This window comes from Rhipicephalus microplus, chromosome 1, assembly GCF_043290135.1.
Source record: "Rhipicephalus microplus isolate Deutch F79 chromosome 1, USDA_Rmic, whole genome shotgun sequence".
NCBI lineage: Eukaryota > Metazoa > Arthropoda > Arachnida > Ixodida > Ixodidae > Rhipicephalus > Rhipicephalus microplus.
In genome coordinates, this window is record NC_134700.1 from 259,187,088 (window position 1) to 259,212,510 (window position 25,423).

Sequence of the window (25,423 nt, forward strand, 5' to 3'; positions counted from 1 at the left end):
AACGCACAAGTAGCGATAAAATGACGGCAGTTTACTGGCGAAAGCGAAATGGTAGGCTTAGTGTTCATGTGGTTTCCAATATGACTCCCGTTTATTTGAATGCTTTTGGCTGGTGCATTCTAACCTTTGGTTGAAAATATAAACGAAACGGCAATTTTGCTGTCACCCATTCAGGCGAAATCTTTTGTTTCTTTTTTTCATTAGCTAAAAGAAATGATGCAGCCTTTTAAGTAATTCGCAGGCATCTACGCCTTTATGTGTAGTAGGTTAAGTGTGAAAATCACTGGAAAGAAAACAAGAAGCTATAAATTCTGACGCAAATGTTTGCAAGGAAGGTGAAAAGATGACGTACTTATGCATCATTATGCTGCCTTACTGCGGCGAAAACGCTTCTTAAGCTGCACGGATTTCAAAGGTGCACCAGTTGGAACGAGCACTAGCACATGAGCGGCGCATTTATTCGTGTGGGTGCCATGTTATCATTTTCTCTCATTTTAGGGGCAGAGCTCCTTAAAGCGGCACCCGTTCATCCCTCGTCGTAGTGCGTATCCGGTCTTACGTTTTGACCTGCAAGGTGGTGTCGGTGGGAGATTTCTCCTGTGCGTTGTTGAACAATAAGCAAATTCGCAACAAGCGCGTTAACTAAAAGCCGAATTCTCCTGTCTCTCATTCTTTATTAGCAGCCACTGAGATGTGCATTGAGCACTATCTGACAAGAAAGGGTTGCTACGTTATACTCGCTGGGCGTAACCTCCTTGGTTTTCGAAAGGTTTAGCGAGCGTTGGGCCGCAGTGCCATGAATACAGTTAACTAGTATATTCCGTGAACTCAAGGTGGTTAAAGGTGGGAAGCAGACACGATGCGCAAGCCGTAAGAAAGTGGGCGTGTGCCACCTCTCGTTTAGTCTTTGGAATGTCCACTGAATGGCGGTCCTTCTATATGCGGAATATATGATGAAAAGATGCGAGATGGTGGTACTTGGAGTGTTGAATAGATGGGCGAACGGACACACAGACAGATGCATGGACGGACGCCCTGATGGCTGCACGGACGGATGGACGCATGGATGGACGCAGGGGCGGATGCCTGGACGAACGCAGGGACGGAAGCGCGGATGGACGTGCGGACGCACGAACGGACGCACGAAAAGACGCACGCACGGACGGGCGGGCGGGTGGATGCTCGGACGGTCACACAGACGGACGCATTGATGAACGGAAGCAAGAACGAATGGACGGACAGATGCTTCGCCCCACTCTTCATCGTTCACCCCGTCGACATGCTTTCATTTTTTATCACGTATTCCTATTATTCTTAAAATATCGATTACAAGGATACTCACGACAGAGTTTTGCCGTTGCTGTCGTGTTCTGTATAAATTAGTAATCAATAACATTCCTTCACCCATCGCATGTTCTACCCGCAGATTAGTGCACGTGAGCGTGCGCGACGAATGCTGCTGAAGCAGAGCCCAAACGAGTCGGCCCACCTTTGTCGCATGGAAGGTGTATGCGATAACTCACCCAGCGTGCCAGGTTTGTCGACCGATACTGCCTCGACAGAGAGGAAACGCCTGGCGTGTCTTGAAGGAGCATGAAGGAACGCTGGTGGAGGGGTGTGTGTGCTTTATGACTCGGGCAGAAAATTTGAACTTTGATTATAAGGGCATGGTGCAATCGCTGGCACGTGTACGATCTTGGCAGGCATCAGTAGACGGCTCGTATGCCCATCTACGTGCTCTGGCCTAGAATTGTCGTAATCTCTTACAGAGGGTTTCGTAGAGTTACCCAAGATGAGATATAAAAAGAGTTAGCAACATAAGAATTTGTTGTTGTCGCATTATTTTCTTGGCCCTTGTGGTGAAACGGAATTTAGTAGGTTATTAAATAAGGAGAAAAAAATGTCACTGAAAGCCAATGCCGTTTTTCGGCTCAGTTTTGGGGACACCGTTGAGTTTGCCATTCACGACTGCAAGAAATAAAAGAGACAAGACACAGAGTTTGTGATGCTGTATACGATGTTATCGGTGCTGCATCTGTCAGCGTTTACGTATAGGTAGGGGAAAAGAAACCTAAAAAAAGGACTAAAGTTATAAAATGAAGAATAGAAACGTCGGCACAAGGTACATACAAAAACATGCAATGGCGACGCGGCGCCTATTTATATCAGTCATGGAAGATTATCAGATTTAACTAATCTAACCTATAATGAACTATTTCCCCATTTCGAAAAAGCCAGTATTCAAATGCAAGATAACTTATACCCGCGTATCAGAGCCTCATCTATGCAAATACTGCACAGTACTGTCGCTCTCGCTCTATCTTGCTCTTATTTCTCCGTTCCTTCTCTAGCATTTTGTTCACTGTATTCCCAAATAACGCGGAAAGCAAATGAAGTAATGCACGTTGCTTGAGAGCAATGGCGAAGAAGGTAAATTCAAAACTAAAAAGGGAACTGCGAACAAATACAGCGAACCAGCATCCTATATATAAAAGAAGCTGTAGCTAGCTTTTCAAGCAAGGAAGAAGTATAGAGGAAAGGAACCTGCAGGGGGATTTGCTTTATAGTTATTCAATTCGCACGTCAAAAAAAATTGATGACATCCAGGGGTGCCAGCCAGAGGACGGCTATTTTTCGTTGTGTACACGGTTATATTACATTTAGACGTTATCGGTTATACATTTTTTTCATGATAAAGCATGCCAATTAACAGCCTTTACTCTTCGTGTCACAGGTCAGGTGCGCCAGATTTTTGCATTGGCCATTTAGTGACAGCTGCGTGCCACACAGTCAGCCTTGAAGCAAACTAAGAGTGAAATTCGCATTAAATATTGCTTACATGGGGTGCCACAAATTGTGGGAAAATGTGTCCACACTTTTAACTACATCCGATCTGTATCGATAGTTGCTACACAAGGTCTATAGGGGCATCAAAGGAAGTTACGAATATCTCCCGTTACTATACACATGCGCCTTTGCTCCCGATAGTTCTCTCGGGCGAAACAGCGTACTCGAGGTATAGCTGTGTGTGTGTTCCAGCGTGCATATACCCAGAGGGGCTAAAGCATTTCGGCGTAGTTTGGGAAGGGTGCCGTGCATAAGCATACACATTGCGTGATATTATTTTTCGAATCAGTGCGGCCTGTTAATGCAATATGTGTAAACTTTGCTTAGGTGTAAAAAAAAAACTCTGCTGATCATTTTGCCATAGCATCCAGTAAAACGCGAAAATGAAACTTGTGTTCACAGAAATTAATGGTCGTTTATTGTGCATCATTTGCCAAAAGGGCAAAGGAATCACTAATTGATTGATATGTGGTGTTTAACGTCCCAAAACCACCGTATAATTATGAGAGACGCCGTAGTGGAGGGCTCCGGAAATTTCGACCATCTGGGGTTCTTTAACGTGCACCCAAATCTGAGCACACGGGCCTACAACATTTACGCCTCCATTGGAAATGCAGCCGCCGCAGCCGGGACTCAATCCCATGATCTACGGGTGAGCAACCGAGTACCTTAGCCACTAGACCACCGCGGTGGGGCGCAAGGGAATTACTGCTATACAACGAATTGTAATGCCAAGAACGCAAGAAGCAGCTCGAAACTTGCCGCTCATTCGTCAGGCAGAAAGGTCGCGCAAAACAAATATGCAGGAAAAGCGTAAATTTATCTATTTATTTATTTATCATTTATTTATAAATACTGCAATCCCTGATAGGGATTTTAGCAGGTGGGTTACAGTGCATAGAAAGGATCATGGTTTACAACAGCTGTACAATTCAACACAAATGAAATGGCTCTTCTTCTCGGGTACAAAAAGTTGTTACAAAAACAGAGGATTGGTATACAATGCTAATTAGGGTGGAACTCAAACAAACTTAGAGAAGGCTGTAAAACTTGTGAATTCTGAAGTTTATTCCAATCGGAAATAGTTCTAGGAAAGATGGAATACTTATAACAGTTAGTACGTGTGCGATGGGGGGTGACTGTTAGTTGGTTTCTTTGTCTGGTCGCGTACCCAGCTGAAAATGAAATCACATCTGAAAAATCTATTTTATAATGCCCCTTGATTATTTGATAGAAACACTTCAGTCGCGATAAAAGATTCATGTGTGCTAACGACGGTAAGTCGGCTCGTCGTAGAAGTTCGGTACCTGAAGTGCGCCCAAATTTGTTAAATATGTAGCGCGCAGCCTTCTTTTGTACGTTTTCCAGCCTGCTGATGTTTGTCTGTGTATGGATCCCAGATAACGACGCAATATTCTAATGCTGGTCGAACTACTGATTTGTACGCAAGTAAACGAACATTAGGAGTGAAAAGTTTCAGCACTCGTCTAAGAAAGAAAAGCTTTCTATTCGCGGCAGCAATCACAAAATCAATGTGCTTATTCCAATTAGGATCATTAGTTATCCATAAACCGAGGTACTTATATTCAGTTACTTCTCTCAGAGTGATTGCGTTCACAGAGTAATTAAAGACAAAAGGATTCTTTTCCTGGTTAATTCTCATGACTACAGTTTTATCGAAGTTTACAGCCATCTGCCATTGGTCACACCACGTGATAACTTCTTGAAGGGCATCATTTAGAAGAAATTGATCTGACATGCTGTTTATTTCAGAGTAAATTACGCAATCATCTGCAAAAAGTTTCATTTTCACAGGAATATTGTCAACTATATCATTAATATATACCAGAAAGAGGATTGGACCAAGCAACTGATACAGCTGAATAACAGCTTATTAAATTAACATCTGATACAGCTCGACTCCTCCAGCGTCATGCTCAAACACAAAGAAGAACGCGCGAAACGAGTGCACATGGGTACAAAGGATGATTGCGAGGTGACAATAGGAACTGGGGTTTAAAGTCCCCAAACCATGATCTGATTGTGAGAGACGCCGTAGTGAAGAGCTCCAGAAATTTCGACGATCTGTGGTTGTTTCCCCTGCATTTAAATCTAAGCACACGGGTCAGTGATAACTAACAACTGCGACAGTTACATCGTGTCTGAGCAGCGCGCTTTTTTCGCAAACGCTGCCGCTACAGAGAGTGAAGTGACCTTCGTGCGCGTTGGAACTGCAACTCCAGAACAAGACGTACAAAACGCCCCTATCACGAAATCGCGTCGCAACGCGTGGAGCGACGGCCTTTAAAGCGTACCTTCGTGCCCGTCGCCATATCTCACAAGTCATGACGCGGACAGGCTGACGTCACGGAGCTCGGAGAACCGCCGACAGTAGATGCTGTATATAAATAGCTGATAGTTAGAACAACGAAGATCGTACGTTTGGTGGCCGAGTTGTTACGCGCCACGCACAGCGGAGCTAGAAGTCGTAGGTTTGACTTTCGGTGATGAAGCTTTCTTTATAGTTATTTTCTTCGTCATTTGACAGTATATTTTGCAGCGAGATATCCATGACATAATTTAGTAAGTAGAGTCTTGGTGAACCCCGGCTTAAAACACTTTCTTGTTAAAATGGGAGGCTTATCGCAAATAGATACATAACATTTCGTAACCCGCTTAACAAACTATATACGATCCTTACATGTTTGCTGAATGGAATTTTTTTTATATTTGAGTCATGACGGAATCAGCGTCGTCCTCTTATCGAGAAATGAGCTCAACTCGTTTTCCTCTGCAAGTTCACAGCTTACTCGTCCCATCTGCATGAAGTTGGGAATCTAATTCAGTGAGTAGCTTGCGCGTTCGCGATTGCGGAAAACCGACTTAGCCCTTATCAAGGTTTCCACTCGCTTGTTCCGCTCGTTCGTAAAGGCAGCCCAACAACCACGCACCCTCAGCTGCTCTCTTCGCAGCAATCACGGTTCTCTACCCTATAAGTCATCGCATCTGGTTGTGTTGCAACGAGCACAGCAGGCAGCCGAGCAAAGGCTCTGAATACGTGTCTTAGCGGCGAACGCGAACGCCACTCGTTTCCGCAAGGTGGCGGATTCCCGTACGTCGCCTGAGCGTAGTACGGTGCTTAGCAAGCACGGCAATCGATCTGAAAAACGTGAAGCTCACGAACAGTATCTGCCAGTACCGGCGCATTCTCTAACAGACCAGGACCGACACCAAATTTTCGCCGACGCACCATGCGAAAGAATGGTGCGTAGCGGCGGGGATGTTGGTAAAGCGTGAGAAAGGGGATTCACACCTTTACGGGTGTAAACGTGTGAAAGAGCTGGCGTTGCATCTGTGCTCGCGTGTTCCTCTATGTTGCCGAGGAATTTCCGCGACAATGAGAGGAATGCTGCCGACGGCATGCGATGAGGTAGCTAAACAACCGGATCATGTCTCCTCTTTGTCTGCTTTCCCACTCTCTCTGTGTGCAAAGAAGGCACCGCCATCACCGGCGTGCGTGTGTTGGCATCTGTCTGAGCAAGCAGTTGTTCCCCAAGCAGGAAACGAAAATCTTTCCCGTAATGCCTTTTTTTAGACCACCTTTACCTCTTACGGCCAGTTTTCCTTAGCGTAGAGCATGTTCCACTGTTCTTTTTATAAATTTATTGAGCAGGCATTTTACTTTTTATTCCAAAGCTACTGGTATTTATCGTGTCAATTACAGGCGAAACTATGGCTCATGATTTCCTATTAGTACAGTTGGGCCAATCGTGAAATATTATCTGTTACCATGGGCCAGCAGCAGTCGTGACGATTTCGAGGTTGTTCCCGAGCGCGTGACTCTTAACGATACCTTATCTGACAAATGTAGTTTTTAATTAAAGTGGTCTCCCGAGTGTACAACGCCATATGATTAATTAGCCCATACAGTTCGCAACGATGGATGCCATGGCTCCGGCTCATTGTGGTGAGAGACCTTTGCAGACCCGGCTGCCACAATTGAATATACATGCAGTGAGGCACCTTTGCGTCTTTGTACTTCACGCAGATTCGCATGACACGACGTATTCACATTATCATGACGCTACGTGACTTTCTAGGCTTCTCCCACTCACGTTTTGCTACGATGTTCAATCGGCACACCGTTGGAGATCATTTCTGATCAAATTCGACCCAGGGGCCTTTCTCAGGCAGGATATATCCGGAAGTGAAGGGGAAATTGACAGTTAAATGAAAGACAGGTAACGCCTATCCAGAATTAACTTGTGTTGTACAGCATTGTACAGCAGCCAAAAGCAGTAAAACGAGAAGAGCTTCCCAAACAAAACAAAGCAGACATCACAGCCTCATAAAAAGTGAGCTATCCACATTTTGCAATGACAATTCAGTCCATTGCACATTATTTTCTGTTACACAGCTCCTTTTCTCGAAAAAGTGAAGTGCTCAGTACCAATAAAAATGATTTACAAGTAAAACGTAACGCTTTCGCCACTAAGGCCAAGAATGAATGTGATAGCAAGAAATCGAAATATCACAGGACACGTGTGAACTTACGGCCGTCATAGCTGTTACGTGTTTGTATTTGAGGAACGCGCTGAAAATGTCCAGAATGCAGAAGCCTACGCTGTTTGATCTTTTCCTTTCAAACTATGGCACGTGAAATGACCCCTTTGCGTCTCCTACCACGCATAGAATCTGACGCCTACTTTGCCCCGTGTTTTTTTTTCCCTGTTCTGCGTCATGAGTAGTACAGAAGGGGAATACCTTTTCTTGCGTGTTTAAAGGGCAGCTTTCAATTCGAAAGAAAATGTAAAAGCATTTGTGATACAAATACCCTCCAACTGTTCCGAGACGTGTGTACCGCGAGCGGTAAATGGTGCGTATGAATAGGTGGTCGTTACACCCCTAGCTCAAGCGTGGAGAGTAGCTCCGTTGGCTAGCGTAGTGGACTTCGGAGCGTGGGATCGCTGGTTCAACCCTCCGGTATGTTTTGGATTTTTTTAGGGGCGAAGCTCCTTATAGCGGCACCCGTTCGTCCTTCGTAGTCGTAGTAGTAGTCATAGTGTGTAACCTGTCTTACATTTTGACCTCCAAGGTCGTGCCGGTGAGAGATTTCTTCTGTGCGTTATTGAACAATAAAAAATTCGCAGCGTGCGCGTTAACTAAAAGCCGAATTCTCCTCTCTCTCATTCCCCCTTAGCAGCCATTGACATGTACATTGAGCACTATCTGACAAGAAAGGGTTGCTACGTTATACTCGCTGGGCATAACCTCCTTGTTTTTAAAAAGGTTTAGCGAGTGTTGGGCCTCAGTGCCATGAATACAATGAACTAGTGTATACCATGAACTCGAGGGGGTTAAAGGTGGGAAGTAGACACGAAGCGCAAGCCATATGACAGTGTGCGTGGGCCACCTCTCGTTAAGTCCTTGGAATGTCCGCTAGATGGCGGTGCATATGCGGAATATATGATGAAAAGAAGCGAGATGGTGGTACTTGGAGTGTTGAATTGATGGACGTACGGACACACAGACAGATGCATGGATGGACTCACGGATGGCTGCACCGACGGATGGACGCATGGACGGACGCAGAGCGGATGCATGGACGAACGCAGGGACGGACGCACAGATGGACGTGCGGAAACACGAACAGACGCACGCACGGATGGGCGAAGGGACGCCGGACGGTCACACAGACAGACGCATGAACGGACGGAAGCAAGAACGAATGCACGGACGGATGCTTCACCCCACTCTCCATCATTCACTCCGTGGATATGCTGCCATTTTTTACTGCATCCTTTTTCTTTATGCCTTTTTACATATATACGTACATATACGTATCCGGGACATGACGGCAACGGCAAAAATCAGTCAGGAGTGTCCATATAACTGTTGTCGCAATTATAATTATAGCGCCCCGCCACGGTGGTCTATATAGTGGCTAAGGTACTCGGTTGCTCACCAGCCGGTAGCGGGATCGAATCCCGGCTGCGGTGCCTGCATTTCCGATGGAGGCGGAAATGTTGTAGGCCCGTGTGCTCATATTTGGGTGCACGTTAAAGAACCCCAGATAATGGAAATTTCCGGAGCCCTCCACTATGGCGTCTTTCATAATCATATGGTGGTTTTGGGACGTTAAACCCCACAAATCAATTTATCTAATAATAGTTATTGCAATCGTACTAAATGATCCGTTGGCACAACTTAGCTTCCCGTCATTTACATGGAGGTGCTCGTGGACACATACATAGTAGGGATGACATAATAGGGATGACGTCGTCAATGTCAGCGAAAGCTACAATGACTACAATTACGGGAGTGGTTTTTTTTGTATATCACGTTGTTGATAATATCAGGGGTGGTTTTAGATGACGTATTTGCGTGTTATACATATGTAAGTGTTCGTTTCAAAATAAAAACTTCAGTTGCTAGTAAGCGCTCGTTCTGTATTCTTTCTGAGTGTCTGTACTTTTTGGCGCTCCTTTCATCATGAATTTAAACCAACATACCCAACTGGCAGTCATCCCAAGCGAAAGCTAAATGTGAAAGTACGCATACAGTGCAAAAAAAAAAAAAGACAGTACAGGAAAGCATTGATGTGGGCGCGTGTTGTCTGAGGCAGAAATAAGAATACAGAAAACAGGTTCGCTTCTGCCAGCCATCTCTGTTAGGCAATAAAAAAAAGCTCCAGAACAAAGCGATCCTCTCACTCACCGATTGAAATAAGCATGAGACACATCTGGTTTGCGCCAATCTCTCCTCCGACATTTCGCCACGGAAGAAATCTTCCAGTGTTCACTGTCAAGCGACAATCCACTTGCTTCAAGCGGATGAGACTTCAACGCGGTCGGCAGTCGAAGTGCTTCATTTTTCTTTGTGTTTTCGGATCGTTTCTCGTGCTTTCTCCTGAGTGTACCGGAAGAGAAACGCTGTAGTAAAGAAAGACGAACGGTGACATGACCGAGAAAGAAAATAAGGAAGCCGACGTAGAGCGCCGAGAACTCTAGGCCACTTTGTAGCGGAAGCTTTGGCTAAGCAGCCGTAATCCTCTCGGAGGTAATCCTCTGATAGGATTAGGACGAACGCCCTCCTAATGACCTGATTAAGGTTAATCATACGCTTTTCCGAGTTAATGTTCCATCGAGAAAGACGTTATTTATATAACCTGCGACAGGGAACGCATGCTTGTTTCTATTTCAGAGCCTGGGTCTTTTTTTTTTTTTTGCCTTGCGTGACCCTTAAACACGAACGTTGCTTCAGCTTATACGTTTTTATTGAACAGGCTGTTCTCAACTGGGTAAATGCCGACACGCAGGACAGAACGAAGCTGCGCATGTCTTCGAAGGTGTGTTTTGATGTCCATGCGACGGAGATATTTCGTGTGGCGATAATGATCTACATCTGCGTGCTTTCTCTTTGAAGCACTGACAATACTGTGAACTTGATGTGTAATGGCATGAGCCCCAAATAACAGTCACATCTCCCTTCCCAGCACTTTCGGTCATGCCCTTGATACCGCTTTAGAATAGTCAGGAAAGGCTTAGGAACTACAAAAGTGGCACATCGATTGTTTTGTTCTACTACAATTATATGCACACAATATTGGACATTAGAGCATAAGTCTGCAAAACAATAAAAACCAATTACTGTCATGTTAATTAATGACAAGTACTTGAATGAGTTCCTTGAAAGAGCCGAAGGTTTTCTTGTAGGCAGCTGCGATCTTTGCAGCACCTGGAAGAGCAGATATAAAGCATGCGCTCTTTCTTCTCTACGTCACTTTTGAGATCCGCTTCTACAACGCGACGAAGTACGAAGTGAGTTCAAGGGAAAACGCGTGGATGCCATCGTCTCAGTGCCCTTAACAGACACCCAATCAAAGATTAAGATTCAAAGATTAGTATGCAGGAGCAATCAGCCGAGGTTGATTAAGTGTCATTGTGTCCTACCGATAGGCGTGTTCAAGGTTCCCTTTCAGGAGGTGGGAAGAGGAGGATGTTCTTCGCAGCACCCACCTCTCTATCATGTCAATGTATGGGGCTGACAACACGCCAGCCTCTTGCTTCCCTTCCCCCCTCCCCTGCGCACGCCTCTGTCCTACTCTCTTTTCTGTTGCGAAAAATTTCAAACCATGCTCACTCATGTGATCATTTTCTATAATAGAGGGCTCTAGCAAATTCTGTGCGTATAGCTGTAGAGTCCGTGATGCGTAACCCTACTTTTTTTTTTTTGAAAACGTCCAGTCAGCCTAATGCAGCCCGTAGAGTGGCTGCCTTTCATCGAAATAGCCTGTGCAGAAAGCCGATGCAGTGTTTGCAAACTCTGAGGGATGGAATAATGAAATAGAAATCGATCAATCAGTTAATCAATGAATCACCCTTATGCAAACTAGATTATTAGCGCGTAACCCCACATAACCACGCTGTGCCATTTTAACGATCATTCGCCTCTCTAAAGTGAAAACTTGAAGTTCTGATTTGATTTATATGTGGAGTTTAACGTCCCGAAACCACCAAAAGATTATGAGAGACGCCGTAGTGGAGGGCTCCGGAAATTTCGACCACCTGTGGTTCTTTAACGTGCACCCAAATCTGAAAGCTTGAAGTTCTCTGGAGAAAAATGAATGATGCACATTTTCGTACTGACACATTCATTACTCTCTTCAAAATAATATTGCTGACTGGATGATAATTAGACAAAAGGTGAGCAAGCTACAAGCAAACATAAAATCAACGGTAAACATCTCATAGCGATCGTACATTCGTACGAACATTCACCGTAGCTGTTGACCGACCAAAAGTTCCTGCACGGAGAAATTAAGTTGCTCATAGCGCGAGCTGAAAGAATCGCACACTCTTTTCACGCCTTCAAGGACGTCGCATGCAGGGGTGGCGGACGTAACAGAACGCGGACGTGGAAGGTCCGTTGCAAAGGCGAGATTTCTCACGCACCAACTGAGTGGTGTGGCCGGCGCTCGTGGCCATTAACCGCGGCTCGACGGCACGCCCGACCAGAGTCTGAACCGATCCGGTGCCGCCGCTAACACGTCGCCAAGGAGAAACAACGCAGAAGCGGCCGCCACGAACACTTACTCTCATTGCTGCACCAGCAGTTAATCAGCGAAAACTTTCTCGCGAACGCTGCACGAGTGAGTCTCCTACTGAATGCTCCACGGTGCGCGAGCAACTCCCTTCGCCCGCAAGCTGCTGCAGTACCGCCGTGCTGCCTCAAACCATTTAGAGAGCTGCTTCCCCGCGAACACAACACACACAAAAAAAGGCCTCATGAGCGCGTTCCGGCATGGTCTCGTGTACGGGAGCGCGAATCCAACAAATTTGTGCAGGGTTCACACTCAAGTTTCTTCTTTGTCTCTTCGCTTACCCAGCGCGCAGAAGTGCGGCCGACCACCACTGCGATCCAGGCACGGCAGCAGCATAGGCGCCTCTGAGAAAATGTAGCCGGAGATACACGTTGCGAATTCTCCTCTGCGTTACATCTCCGAGGGTTTCGCTGAATCCGCTTGTCCGTTGCGCGTAGCGTGAGTGCAACGCCGCACAAACAATGTGCTTGGCTTCGCTTCTGCAACCCGCTTTCCTCTCCTCCTAACCCTCGCCGTTATGGGAGCGCGCTCCGTGTACAGTTGCGACGGTGCTCGTGTGTCACGGGTTAAGCGATGCCTCGCGAATGCTCGCCCGCCTCGTTTAGTGACCGCCACGAATGGTCTCCATCATCCGCGATGCGCTGCGAGGGTAGCCAGCTTGGCACGTCTAGAGTCAGAAAGAATTAGCGCGTGTAAGCGAGCCTCGCCTTGTTTGAGGCGCAGATTAATTTGCAACGAAGTTGAGGCGTGAGTTACTAGCAAAACTGCGAATGTTGCGGCAGCGTCTCGGCGGCAGAGACGCGCTTCGCATTTGTGTAGAGGCACAACGCACGGACACGAGAATCATGGGTATTACATGATGAGTGCGAGGAAGGAAGATAGTAATTAGTAGAGTAATCACGCTGGAGAACTGAGTTTCCAAGTTCTTGTTCGTTATCCTCCCACACGGAAAACAAAGGAACTTCTTGGAACAAAGTTTCACTTTCCTCACCTGTGACTGAGGTTCCGGCAAGTAGTAACGGGCCCCTTGATACGCCAGAGGCATATTTATCTACTAAGAGAACAAGCTTGCACGCTGGTAGCAAATGTGCATGGCCCAACATTTCAACTACGTTTTTACTCGAGTCATCCCTTGAACTCTCTCCTTCTTGGTGTGAGGGTGGGGGGGGGGTGTATTTTCTTGGCGAGTTACCAGCCAACTTTGGATTTCGCTGCTAAAGTTGAATGACTATGTCGACAAAAAGATTGCAGACCTAGTTCAGATAAAAAAAAATGTAGGTTCGTTAGTTACGCGCTAACGTAGGGCATATAAATAAAAGAAATAGAAGGCGTATAACATTTACATTTCATGCATCAAAATCGATTAACGCTGGTCTAGCAGACGAAACCACGTGACGTCATTAAAGCAAATTGTCAAACTAAGAACAGAGAGAAAAAGAGTAAAATGCTTACATAAATGATAATGTTCACGTGTTGCGTAGAACCACTGTCGCGCACAAAATTTGATAACGCAGTACAAGTATAGGTAAAGCTAATCGAGCAAGAACGCTATCATATTGCACAGAAAGGAGTGATAGCGCGCGGTCATACACTAATAGCATTCATTAACTCCTTTCCCTTTCCACTGTCTCTACATACTGTGAAAAAGTATTAACCGAAATTTCGCATATTGTTTATGATCCACAAGTGCAACAAAAATTCATCAAAACTGTTCCACTGAAATACAGAAATACCATGCGAGCCTAAGACGACATCACTTTCGACGCTTTAGTCAGGTATACTCAGACAGCGATTCGAAACCTAAACATGCTGGTTTTTAAAAATATTTTGTTTAAGAGGCAGCATTTATGAAAAGAAGCAGTTTGGCTGTCCGCCTTATCATTAACACTCTACCAAAGCTGGTCACTGCACCTCTTTCTTCGAGTTCTCTTTATTCTACAAACAGACAAAAGTAATGATGAAGAAAGGATAATATATTACAAGCAACGTTCTCCGAGCACGTTGTCAGGTGTCCAAGTATAAAAGGGTTTACAGGCCTATGTCCTCTCTGTCTTCCCGCGAGCAATGAATATGACGCGATTTTTTTTTTTTTGCTTGCCTCACGCTCAACACTGACTCAACTGAGTGTTGTGTCGAACGCGTACTACATCTTCGTTTCTTGGTCCATCCTAGCATAGTAGAAGCACGTACTTCGCTTTTATCTTTATATCTCTTCATTTCGCTGAGGCTGCTTTCGCAAGAACGTCTGTGCGAAAGCCAATGTTTGTTTTCCTGTTTCACGCCTCCTTTTTTTTCTTCCGACTAGGAGTTCAGCAACGTCGTAAGTTTAACCGAAAAGCCAAAACAGAAAAATGAAGTGGAGGCACGGCGCGTCGACATCGCTTCGCTTTTAGCACATCGCCTACGATGCGAGAGTCACCTGAAAGTTTTGAAGCGCCGTCACCTGCCTTGAAAGAAATACTCCCGAACAAACTCTGAAGGATATATGTGAGTATGACACGTCCTTCTGCGTCTCAGAGAAAAGAGGAAAAGAGAGAGAGAGAGAAAAGGCAGACAGGAAAAAAACGTCACTAAGGAGACTCAATAAGGAAACATTATTACTTTGGGGAATACTCAGTGAAGAGTCTTGGTAAATATCGATGGCAGCGTGGTATCGTGGAAAATACTCTATTTTGTATATAGTTTGCCATGCTTTCACCTACTGCATACTACGATTAAACCACACTGGTGTTTTCTAATGACTTCCGTTTCATTACCTATCATCATTATTTACCTTAAAGGAGCCTTGAAACACTTTTTGAGCATTATCAGAAAACATTGCTGATGGGTACAGTCGAGGCTTCTGAGAACGCATGAGACAAACATTTTAGCGAAGCATGAGGCCTCAAATGTACCATCAGTTCTAGGTGAGTTAGAAATCAACCCCTTTTCTCTCTACAAACGGTGCCATATACCCAAACGACAGAAACTGCAAAGCTGCGTCCGAATTAATGCACATTGTTGGGCTAGTTGGTTAATCGACTTTGAAGAAATATTTAATCGGTGCGAAGAAGACATGTTAGACACAGACACCTGCGCTTCGTGTATGGTTGTTTTATGTGTCTAATGTGTTGACTTCTGGTGCAGTTTAAATGTGTCTTCAAAACCTGCTTTGGAACACATAGCGTCGGGAAGACGCTCCAAGACGTGCTGTGCTCGGAGGCAACTTTGAAGTTGCTGCGCCAATTACGTGATCATAGAGCGGGATGCCGAGCATCGGGCTTGGCGGGGACGACGCACCGCGACGTTGATACGAGCGTCTCAGTATGTAGACGGTGCCTATTGCGCTGTTTACAAACACAGAATAGATGTATACCTTGCGTTTACCGTATTTCGTCGCAATGCGAATGCAGATCTCGGAGGCCGCGTAGAAATAAGTGCGTGTTGAAGATCTGCTTCACTGGCGCAGCAACAATCCCCGCTGCTCACAAGAAAGCCGCCAGTTATCTCTTCATGTGAGCTCACTCAAATAATTCATTTGCAATCATAATTCTGACAACTATTCGACTCTTAAGTGAACTTGAGTTGCGGTATCATATGCATCCGCTATAACTGTTGCCTTGAATGAGGACACAAATTTGGCGACACTTTTGATTTTTTTAGATGAATTTTATTTATTAATCGTTAGATAGAAAGAAAATGTTGATCCAGATGCGCGTGAAAAAAAATTGATTATCACACGTTCCTCATGCCATTCCACAAGAAAAACATTGCTTGTTTGGAAACTCTAGACAAGCGAACTCCACGTATTACCCTTCACACAGTGCAACAAATAGACAAATTGCATGGCAAGCTTCTCAGTCCTGACATAGTCACGTTTATGTAAATATGAAATGTTACTATAAGTATCAAGGTCCGCATCGTTTCAGCGTGTTCTGGCGATAAAAGGAAAACTGGCATTGGCATTGCTCAGAATAATACACTCACGAACAAAGAACGTTTGGGTGGGAGATCGATTTTAAAAAAATTGCTGGCACTGGCCGGTATAGAAATTGAAAAAAAAAATTATGTTACAAGTGAAACACGGTAACTGTACACCGTAACGATCAGATTAGACACCAACACTTCTAGTAAGCTCACGTGAAAAGCGTGAAAGAAAAATGAAATTTATGGTAACTGAGTTCTATAAAATCTGCGCCGCGTATCCGAAAACAGAGAGCAATTCATGTTTAACTATACTTACGTAAATTATCTAGCTGTGTCATATGGCTAAATGTAAAACCTACGCAAGGTCGGTGGTCATAGAATGAGCGCAGCAACAATAAAGCTTCAGCTATGAAGAGCACGCAGGCTTTTCGGGTCATTGTAAGTCAATAACAAGAGACTGCTTCGTGCCAAGCACACTATTACCTGGATTATTCTACAAGTTCCCTAAAACAGAACACAAAACTACGCGCCCGTGATATATGGCGTTAATAATCAACTATCCAGTCGTGTTAAGTCTCTCCTTATGTCACCAAGCCTAAGAAAAATTGTAGGGCCAAGTCATGATTTGTGTTCAACCAATATTCCACGTTGAAGGAAAAGCTTTGTTGAGCTTAAAATCAGAATACAACCTTTAACTGAGCGCCAGCTGTTTTAACGGGGACGCTTATGTGAGATAAAAAGCTGTACCGGTTTTTCTTTTTTTTCCTTGTGAGTTCAGTGGCCACTGCGACCGAACAAAAGCATTAAACATGTGTCGTACCATGTTTTCAGTTGAAATATTTGGCCATAACCTTGTGCGCTAAAACAACGAATCAACACTTTTATAAGCAAAGTATTTGCAGCTCATGAGCAGGTGAGCAGCGGATTGAGAGAACAAATATTTTCTCATACGGCGAGATAAGAAACGCTATAGCTGCAGTTACACAATTGCAGTTCCCGCAGCAATACAATGGGCGAAAATTTCACAGAAGGCGTCTAGATTAGGATGATATATCGTCAACCAATGTCACAGCATTTTATACAGGCACTGAAGTCATTTATTCGGATGAATTCAATTCAATGACATTTATATTTTTTTTTCATTTATACACTATTTTTCTATAAAGAACTGTTGGATCACTATCCAAAGGCTTGTATAGGCCCATAGTCGATTCAGATATCACAGCTACATCATGAGCATATCTAATTCTCAGGAACAAAACCTTATTGGTGAGGCAAAATAAATGAAATGAACGTCAAGTAAAAACAACTAACGCATTATACAGGAGCTCCGAAAAGAAAAAAAATCAATTTAGCACAGTACGAAATGCATCAGAAGTAAATTGAGGTAAATGACATAATTTTTTAAATGCACAATTTTTTCACACCAGACGTTAAATTGGCCATTTTTACTTCAATGGGTACTGCCTTCCATGTTTTCGCGTCATGAAATGCGAGCAGTCTTTGGCCGTATGTGTTCCGAGTAACTGGTAGGTTGAAATTTGTATTTCTTGTGATCCGTGTGTGAAGATTGGGTGTAGTGAACAAACTTGGTGAAAACTAGCGATTTTCGAGTAAAACAATATTTCTCAGAATGACCCCTTTCATTTCAGTTGTAATGGAGAATGGTAGTATACTGAGTTAATTGTAAAGCAAGCTATTATCACCGAGCGGTCATGCGTATGTCGTAACGCGCTAGGCCCTTTCTTGTAAATGAATTATAGGGTATAAAAATGTTTCATATGTACCAGACCATGATTCAGAACAATATATAGTGTGCCCATGAAGTATCGAAAGTGAAACAATTGTTAGTACGCTGAGATTAAGACGTTCTCAGTATTTTATTATCGAAAAGCAAGCGAACGCGAATTTGGTGCATATATTAGATTTCTGTGGCTCCACTTTAAATGGCAGTCCAGTAATACTCCTAAATACTTAATGTTCTCTAGTTGTATTATTTTTCCACAAACGAGATGAATTTGCGATCCTATTGTGTCACACTTGGCATAACGGGAGCGGAATGCTACTTATTATGTCTCGTCTCTGTTCAGTGTTAATGTATTACACTCAGACCAAGCTAGCGTGCTATATATATATAGCTGGCTATTTATTGTATTCTGAAATCTGTTAAGACGGCATCAGCGTCGCGACCCTCTGGCATCTGGTGAAGATGCTGTACGGTCGGTCGAAGCTGCAGCAACAAATAACACTTCCTCATGCAGTTACATATATTAATATTGAATCAGCGTTATGAATAAGCGCTATTCTTGCGGTCAGCACTCCGTTTCTATCTTGACATATTCTTTTTGCTATGGAATTGCAGTGTCTTGAGTGATTTTGTAAGCTCTTACATAGTTAACAATGGCACGGCCCTATTCTCCTTGCAAGTCACGTCACAGCCGTGAAGCTTGTAGGTCAGCGCTGTAATATTGAGAAGCAGTTGTATGGAATTATCTACATGGCTTCCGAGTATCTTGACATGTGAGGCGCTAGAAGCTAAGCTGTCACCGACATTAGAAACGTTGATTTATATATATATATATATATATATATATATATATATATATATATATATATATATATATATATGATTCAAATGCACGACAACTAACAGAAAAGGGGATTTTGCAACATGGTAAAAACATGGAGGCAGTTTCGAGCACCAAACAGCTGTACATATACTCGTGCGTCGTATGTCAATAGGCGAGCGCAAACTGCGCGCTTGGCTGGGCTCCCGTGTTGCCATAAAGTCAATCCATTCCTCTCTCTCCACCCTGCTCCTTTCCTTCTAAAGCACGCGATGGGGGCGCGAGAAGGAGAAAGCTACGGAGGCACGCAAACTCCGCGACGATGATGTGGGAGCCACGCTTGAACAGGCATGGGAGGCGATGAAAATGACGAGAAAGAAAGAAAGAAGGAAGGAAGCGCGACTACGACAACGACGACGCCTTGGCGAGGGGTGAAGACTGCTTTCCGAGGCCGAGTGAAGAAGAGGTAGCAGCTCTTTCGTGTTTGAGTAGCGGATGGTGTTCGGCTATGGCGCTCATTTGGTAGTCAAATTAACGCGATGAACTGCATCTATGGGGGGGGCCACCGAGTGTGGGCCGCCCAGGCGATCTCGTGCCATAACGCTGCACTGAGCAGCTTACGGCATGCAGGGATAGCGTTCTATTGCCGTCTTGGGTCACGACTACCGAACCCGACTTGCGCCTGCGAAGTACACTGGAGCGCCGACCACTGGAAGTAGAAGGCTCCCGGCCAAACGCGTAGGTGACTAACTACTGTTTTCAAGTGGCGCACAAAAACAAACAGCAATAGGCGCGAGCGAAAATAAGACAAATACGAATAAGGATAGGTTTACAGCACTTGGTTGTATGCGTAGGAATTTACAGTAAAAGCGATGAAAACGTGTCCAAAAAAGCTGTCGGCTGCGAGGGTTCAGGAGTGGACGCTTCTTTTAGCGCAGAAAATGCCAATACGCCGAGTTCAAAGTGATGCTCTCAGACCATTACAGATTGGACGTTTCTTAAGTACTCTGCTTAAATTCTAGCATGCTGCATTCAACTCTTCAATTACGGCATAACCTAGGTCTACTTATACTAAATACAACGAATTCGTCGTACAAAGCACATGTGTCCTCTTACACTATTCTATAAACATTTAAAATTATCAGACTACTGCAATGCTAGGTGTTAAAGCTTTCTTCCGGCCTTGTTGCATTGAAAATTACTGCTGCTCTTCGCGCAATTCTAAACACTTCACGTCAATATGGTCGCAACACTACAAAATTAATATGGAAATGACCTCAGCATCTTCATGATCTTAATCAACCTCATTTTGGAAAGTATTGCGTTCTGGAGTAGCAAATTGGAGGACATACATGGCAAAAAATATTTAACTAGCTTCCTTTAATGGCAGGAACTTGCTACACAATTCATTCTTTCCACAAAACTCAAATTAACTTTCACTTTCGTTTGTGTCTGAGATAAAGACACGAAAAAACAAAACAAAAAACCCCAGGTAGTCAATAGCACCGCAAGTTATAAGCGAGAAATGGCTTCGACACCGAAGATGTCTACTTACTCGTCAAGTCTTTTCTTCTCCGTCACCCCTCTCTCTCATCTTACTCCTTCTCCCCTCTTCGAACGCTTCTTACTTCCCATTCCAGCTATCTTCTCAACCGAGTCTGGAATGGACTCGCACTCTACGACACGGAGCAATTCTAAGACAGAACGGAAGCGGAGCAACCGTGCCACGCACACACACTGCCAAGTTTGCTTTCTTTGGTTTATTTCCTCGGATGTATACGTGCGGAACCCTGTATCGCAACTCATTGTGGAGATCGCAGGGGCAACGCATGTGTACACTCAAGCCCGATCGTCAAAGCCCGGCTAGCAGAAATTGGCCGTCACCACTACAGCAGTCGGATCATGCGCTTCGGGCCTGCTTAAGAACATGGGCGTCGTTTGCTGCGAAACAGAAGGTGCCGCTCCTCTCATCGGCGCTTGCTGGCTGTTCACTTCCCGCCATATCGATGCTCATAAATGAGCTTCCCGTTCATTCACCAAATCCTTTACTACTATCGTTTTCTTACGTTGTTTTTTTTTCAATGAGCTGCACGCCCGAAATTGCTTATCTTCGCTTGTACTTTTCGCTTAGCCTTTTCTGTTTCCATAGCGCCTTCGCGTTACACTTCAGTTTATTTGGTTATTGGTGCTAAACATATTCCCAATCTCGCTTCACTTTTTTATCTCGACTTCTTCCGTAGCTGTCCCGACACTTTATTTTATCCCTTCGCCGACGGCTGCACCGTTTGTCCATTCCAGGCGACGGTCACCACCCAAAAATTCTGCTTCCTTATTTCTCTTTTCAATTATATTAAGATACACGCAGGAAGAAAAAAATCAGTGAGAAAGATAGGGAAGGAGGTCAACGCTGTACGGGAATGTGCGGGAGGAGAGTGGGAGTCTTCAATTTGGGCTATACAGGTCTTCCAAGTCAAAGATGCCATACGAAGTAGTCCCTTTCTCAATTGCGTTTTTGCGCAGCCTAAAAGAATCCGGTCGCTCCGTGTGCGATGATTGCGTCCTTCTTTTACCTTCTCTCGTTCCGGCGTGCTTTATCCGGACCCTGAGCATGCTTGTGCGTATCCCCAACAAAAAAAAAATAAAATAAATTGGGGTTGCGAAATCAGAAAACTTCAAAAATTGAGAGAAAGAAATGAACAGTACACCAAAAATCAAAGCAACGACAGAAATTGGCGCCTACGAAATGGCTTCTTTGTCAGTGTCTGGGCGCTTTGTTACTGCCGCCACCACGACCGCCGTTCTGCGCGCGTTTTTCTAAAACGGTTCTCTCGCCCTTTCTCTCTCTTCTGCACTGTGTGTGTTCCAACGAGGTCCAACTTATGACACGCACGCGCAAACACACAACGCAAGTGCATCGTCGCGCCATTGTCGGGGAGGTCTCTGGTTTTCCCCAGGCGACCTCGGACCGAGCCTATTTTTCCGGTCAAAATATTGATTGCCTCGTATGGGTTTGGGGAGGAGGATGATATTGTCAAACGGGGCTCATTCGCTGCAATAGCTTGTTCTTCCTTTCAGCCAGAACTGCTTTAAGTGTTGGGTTCTTGGGAAATCTTCGCCGGGCATCTTGAACGTGCCGCACTATTCTATGTGTTCCGTTTCGACAATTTCATTCACCCAGTCTTCACGGTCATCATCGACGTTTTTCATATTTACTACTATTTCCTCCCACATAATGTCGATTCTGTCGTTACCCCCTCTTAACGACTTCCGCTCTTTTCTTCTGGTCTTTTCCGCTTCCGCCCATTAATTTTTCTTGTTGTTTTATTCCTGTTCTTGAACGACTTATTTTCTATGTAACTGTCTCGATGGGCAAGACCATTTCAAAGTGCAATCATGGTATCATTTCAATGCGACAGCTTCTCACGGAAATAGCGCTAAGTGAAAATATGAATGATGAAATTTACAAAGAGAAATCTCGTGTGCCCGAATCAATAATAACGCAATAAAGGGGCTTTCAGGTCTTTGTCAGCGAACGAGCGTTGTTCACGTCGTTTACCACGCAGCTCACAGTCTCGCTTCAAACGAGGGCATAATAACGCGTGTCGCACTGCATACGAATGAATTTGCACCAGTAACAACCAACAAGGGTTAGCATGCGAGCACTCATTCGCTCATGCCGTGTGTAACGCAGAGGTGACATCGCTTCTTGCGCTTCTATGGAAAGCAGTGGCGTAGCCAGGTGGTGGCACATCGGCCCCAGGCACCCTCCCCACCAAAATTGTTTTCACCATGGAAGATCCCGAAACGACCGTTCGGCTGCGCCTATGTTATTAGCCTTAAATTAAACCTTATATTGTTAGCCTTATATTAAACTGTGCTCAGCGTTTTTAACACACGTACAGCAAATTGGGCACGGAAATTGGAAGTAATTGTGAAATATGTTTCTGTCAGCCAATACGCGCCGAAATTACCAAGCGTCATGGCTTAAAGATGCACTCGGGTTGCAATTTGTTTTAACAACAAACCATCTGGTTATTATTGATTCTTCTGGTTCTGGTTCTTCTGGTCACCTGGTTCTTTCCAAACTCATTTACAGGCAAGGTTCATCCTTCCAATAAAAATAAATGTTTCTTATATATTCAATATTGCACTGAAATACCAACGGAGCCGAGTTAATATGGTCGAGAGTGGCTGGCTGCCTCTTAACAGGTAGGCGTGCACTGACCCTGTAGTTGTTGAGGTTCTCCACGACGCAGGCGAGAGTGACTTTGCGTCCTGCCGGCACGGTGATGTTCTGGATCGGCTCTGCAAACTCGGGCTCTGTCTGCGACGTCCCAGCGGCCTTGTTGCCATGAATCCCTGAAGGAGACAAGAAGAACAAGTTGTGAAGCTTCTTGGGCACCCGACAATTTGTTGTTGCACAAAACACCCATCCCAACAAATTATTTGTTTGTATGATTGTTAGTGTAAAATCTTGAATTGACTGATTGATTAATCAATATGTGTGGTATAACGTCTCAAAAGCACCATAAAATTATAAGACACCGTGGTGGAGGGCTGGGGAAACATCAACCACCTGTGCTCTTTTAACGTGGACCCAAATCTGAGCACAAGGGTCTAGAGCATTTTCACCTCCATCGAAAACTGCAGCCGCCGCAGCCGGCATGTGTCCTGTCACGTGTGATGCTGTCGCTGTCACGTTTGTGTGCGCAACACTCATTGTGTAGAGCGTGACTAGCATAACCCTGCATTTATTTCGCTCCAGTGTTTCGGCAGCTAAACTTCCTGCGTGGTCGTCGAGTCACGAAAATATTCTTGCCACAATGGCGCCACGGTGCCAGCGAGAGCGCAACTTGAATGTATAACCACTATATTTCAAGCGGTTCGTTTGAGTTAAAAAATCTCTCTGTAAACAAACAGGCCAAGTCAATTGAATCCAGTGGGCAGATGCATTTAATGTAATCTGTGGGAAAAGAAAGTGGAAAGGAATAATAAAATGCGATACGAAATTGGAGCAGGAACAACTGCATTAAAGTTTGACATACAATAACAACCGTGTAAAGGCAGACACTCGATCCATCTTACCAGATTCAATGTTGGTATAAATGGTATCTTTGTTCATGAACGATGATATAAAACATCATGGTCCAAGTAAACAGATACTCCCGTTTGTTTACGTTGAGGTCGCTTGTATGTAGCCGAATAGTAGCTTGTATGACCACTAGTAGTAGTTAACAGTAGCTCATTCTTAACAAACAGCGGCATTGATTCATTCATTCATTCATTCATTCATTCATTCATTCATTCATTCATTGATTCATTGATTGATTGATTCATTGATTGATTGATTCATTGATTGATTGATTGATTGACTCATTGATTGATTGATTGATTGATTTGTGGGGTTAACGTCCTAAAATCATCTTAAGAGACGCCATAGTGGAGGGCTCCGGAAATTTCGACCACTTGGGGTTCTTTAACGTGCGCTCAAATCTAAGCACACCGGCCTACAACACTTCCGCCTCCATGGGAAATGCACCGCCGCAGCCGGGATACAATCTCGCGACCTGCAGGTCAGCAGCCGAGTACCTTAGCCACTAGACCACCGCGGCGGGGCAGTTTCCTGCGAGATTCTAGAGTTGGAAGTTTGCTTAAATATCTCAGGTTGGTAATGAATGCATCCCTGCCGTAGGCGTTGACGATGAATCTTAGTGCTTTTCTTTAACGCGTTCAATATAACTACTTCGTCACATTATTATTTAAGCTTTTCGTGATATCTGTCTTTTTCTTGGATAAATGCCGCTGCGGTGTCAGTGGCTTTACGTAGTCACGGGATGTAAAGCTGTGCATTGCTCTTGATGTACTAAAAACAATAGAAGTTCGTGTTTATTTTTCCAATCGATAGACTTATGTTACATTGAATTATGTTACAGCACACGGGCCTACAACATTTCCGTCTCCATCGAAAATGCAGCAGCCGCAAACGGCATGCGATCTCTTGACCTGCTGTTCAGCAGCCAAGTACCTTAGCCACTAGATCGTAATGTGAAAGCTTTCGATGCCTCATCGAACGCGAAAACTGACTTTCGACGTCGGTGTGGAAACGATAGACGAAACAAATCAGCATCAAGTGATCACGTCCCCATATTGACACCAACTAGACGTCACATACCGCGATAACTTATGTCTTACGCAACAAAAAGTGACGTCATGCAGTAACTTCGTCACATGCTATAAGTAGGTCGACCACAGAGGTAGTGCATAACCAGGTCACGTACAGAAAGCTCTCCGATTGCAGAGGCCGTGCTAAATCATGTTGGCTGCAGAAAGCTTTCAAAGGGGGGCAAGGGAGGATCAATAAAATACATCGATTGAGAAGAAAATATTGTATTCAGCAAAGGCATAAGTCACAACGGTTTCTTTTCGTCTTTTTATTTATCAAGTTGAATAAAAAGTTGTCATAATATATAATGACTGTTTCATTTATTGGCGTTATGTGAAAGCAAACGTCTGCGCCTTTACGAGTCAGCGGCTGATCTTTGTCGTTTAGCGAAGGATAACCGTTGTTCAAAAATATGGTGATAAAAGCCAATAGATAGATAATGAAAGACATCAGAACGTAATCAGCACGTTGAAAGATGCCATCAGATAAGCAGAAAATGAAGACCGCCAGGTGCTGTGCAGATAGTTACAGGCAGAGCAGACAAGCGATGTATAAAACGTAATAAAGGCAAAGGCAACAAATTGGGGGATTTCTGAAAGTTGCTGCTTTGTTGCCGAGAAAGTAAAGATACGTTTACATGTTATAAAATAACCGCGTGTGGGCTACGATGAGAACGTCTCCGCAAACGGCGCCAAACGCAAATACTGGCTATATACAAAATAAAAACAGAAAAACAAGACCGAGATGAACAACTGAGTCGAGGGGTGCATAACGCGTCGAAAAACAAAACAAAAAACAAAAAAGGGTGCAGTAGAAGGGGCTGGTTCGGAGGAGCCA

General features: G+C 44.4%; 1 protein-coding gene across 1 annotated transcript in view; it reads right to left on the bottom strand.

Moving 5' to 3' along the window:
- Positions 1–25,423, bottom strand: part of LOC142814681 (lachesin-like) — a 182,772-nt gene that overhangs the window by 62,086 nt on the left and 95,263 nt on the right. Inside the window, exon 2 of the mRNA XM_075893848.1 lies at positions 22,649–22,782. Coding sequence (XP_075749963.1) covers positions 22,649–22,782 — 134 coding nt within the window. The remainder of the gene's footprint in view (positions 1–22,648; positions 22,783–25,423) is intronic.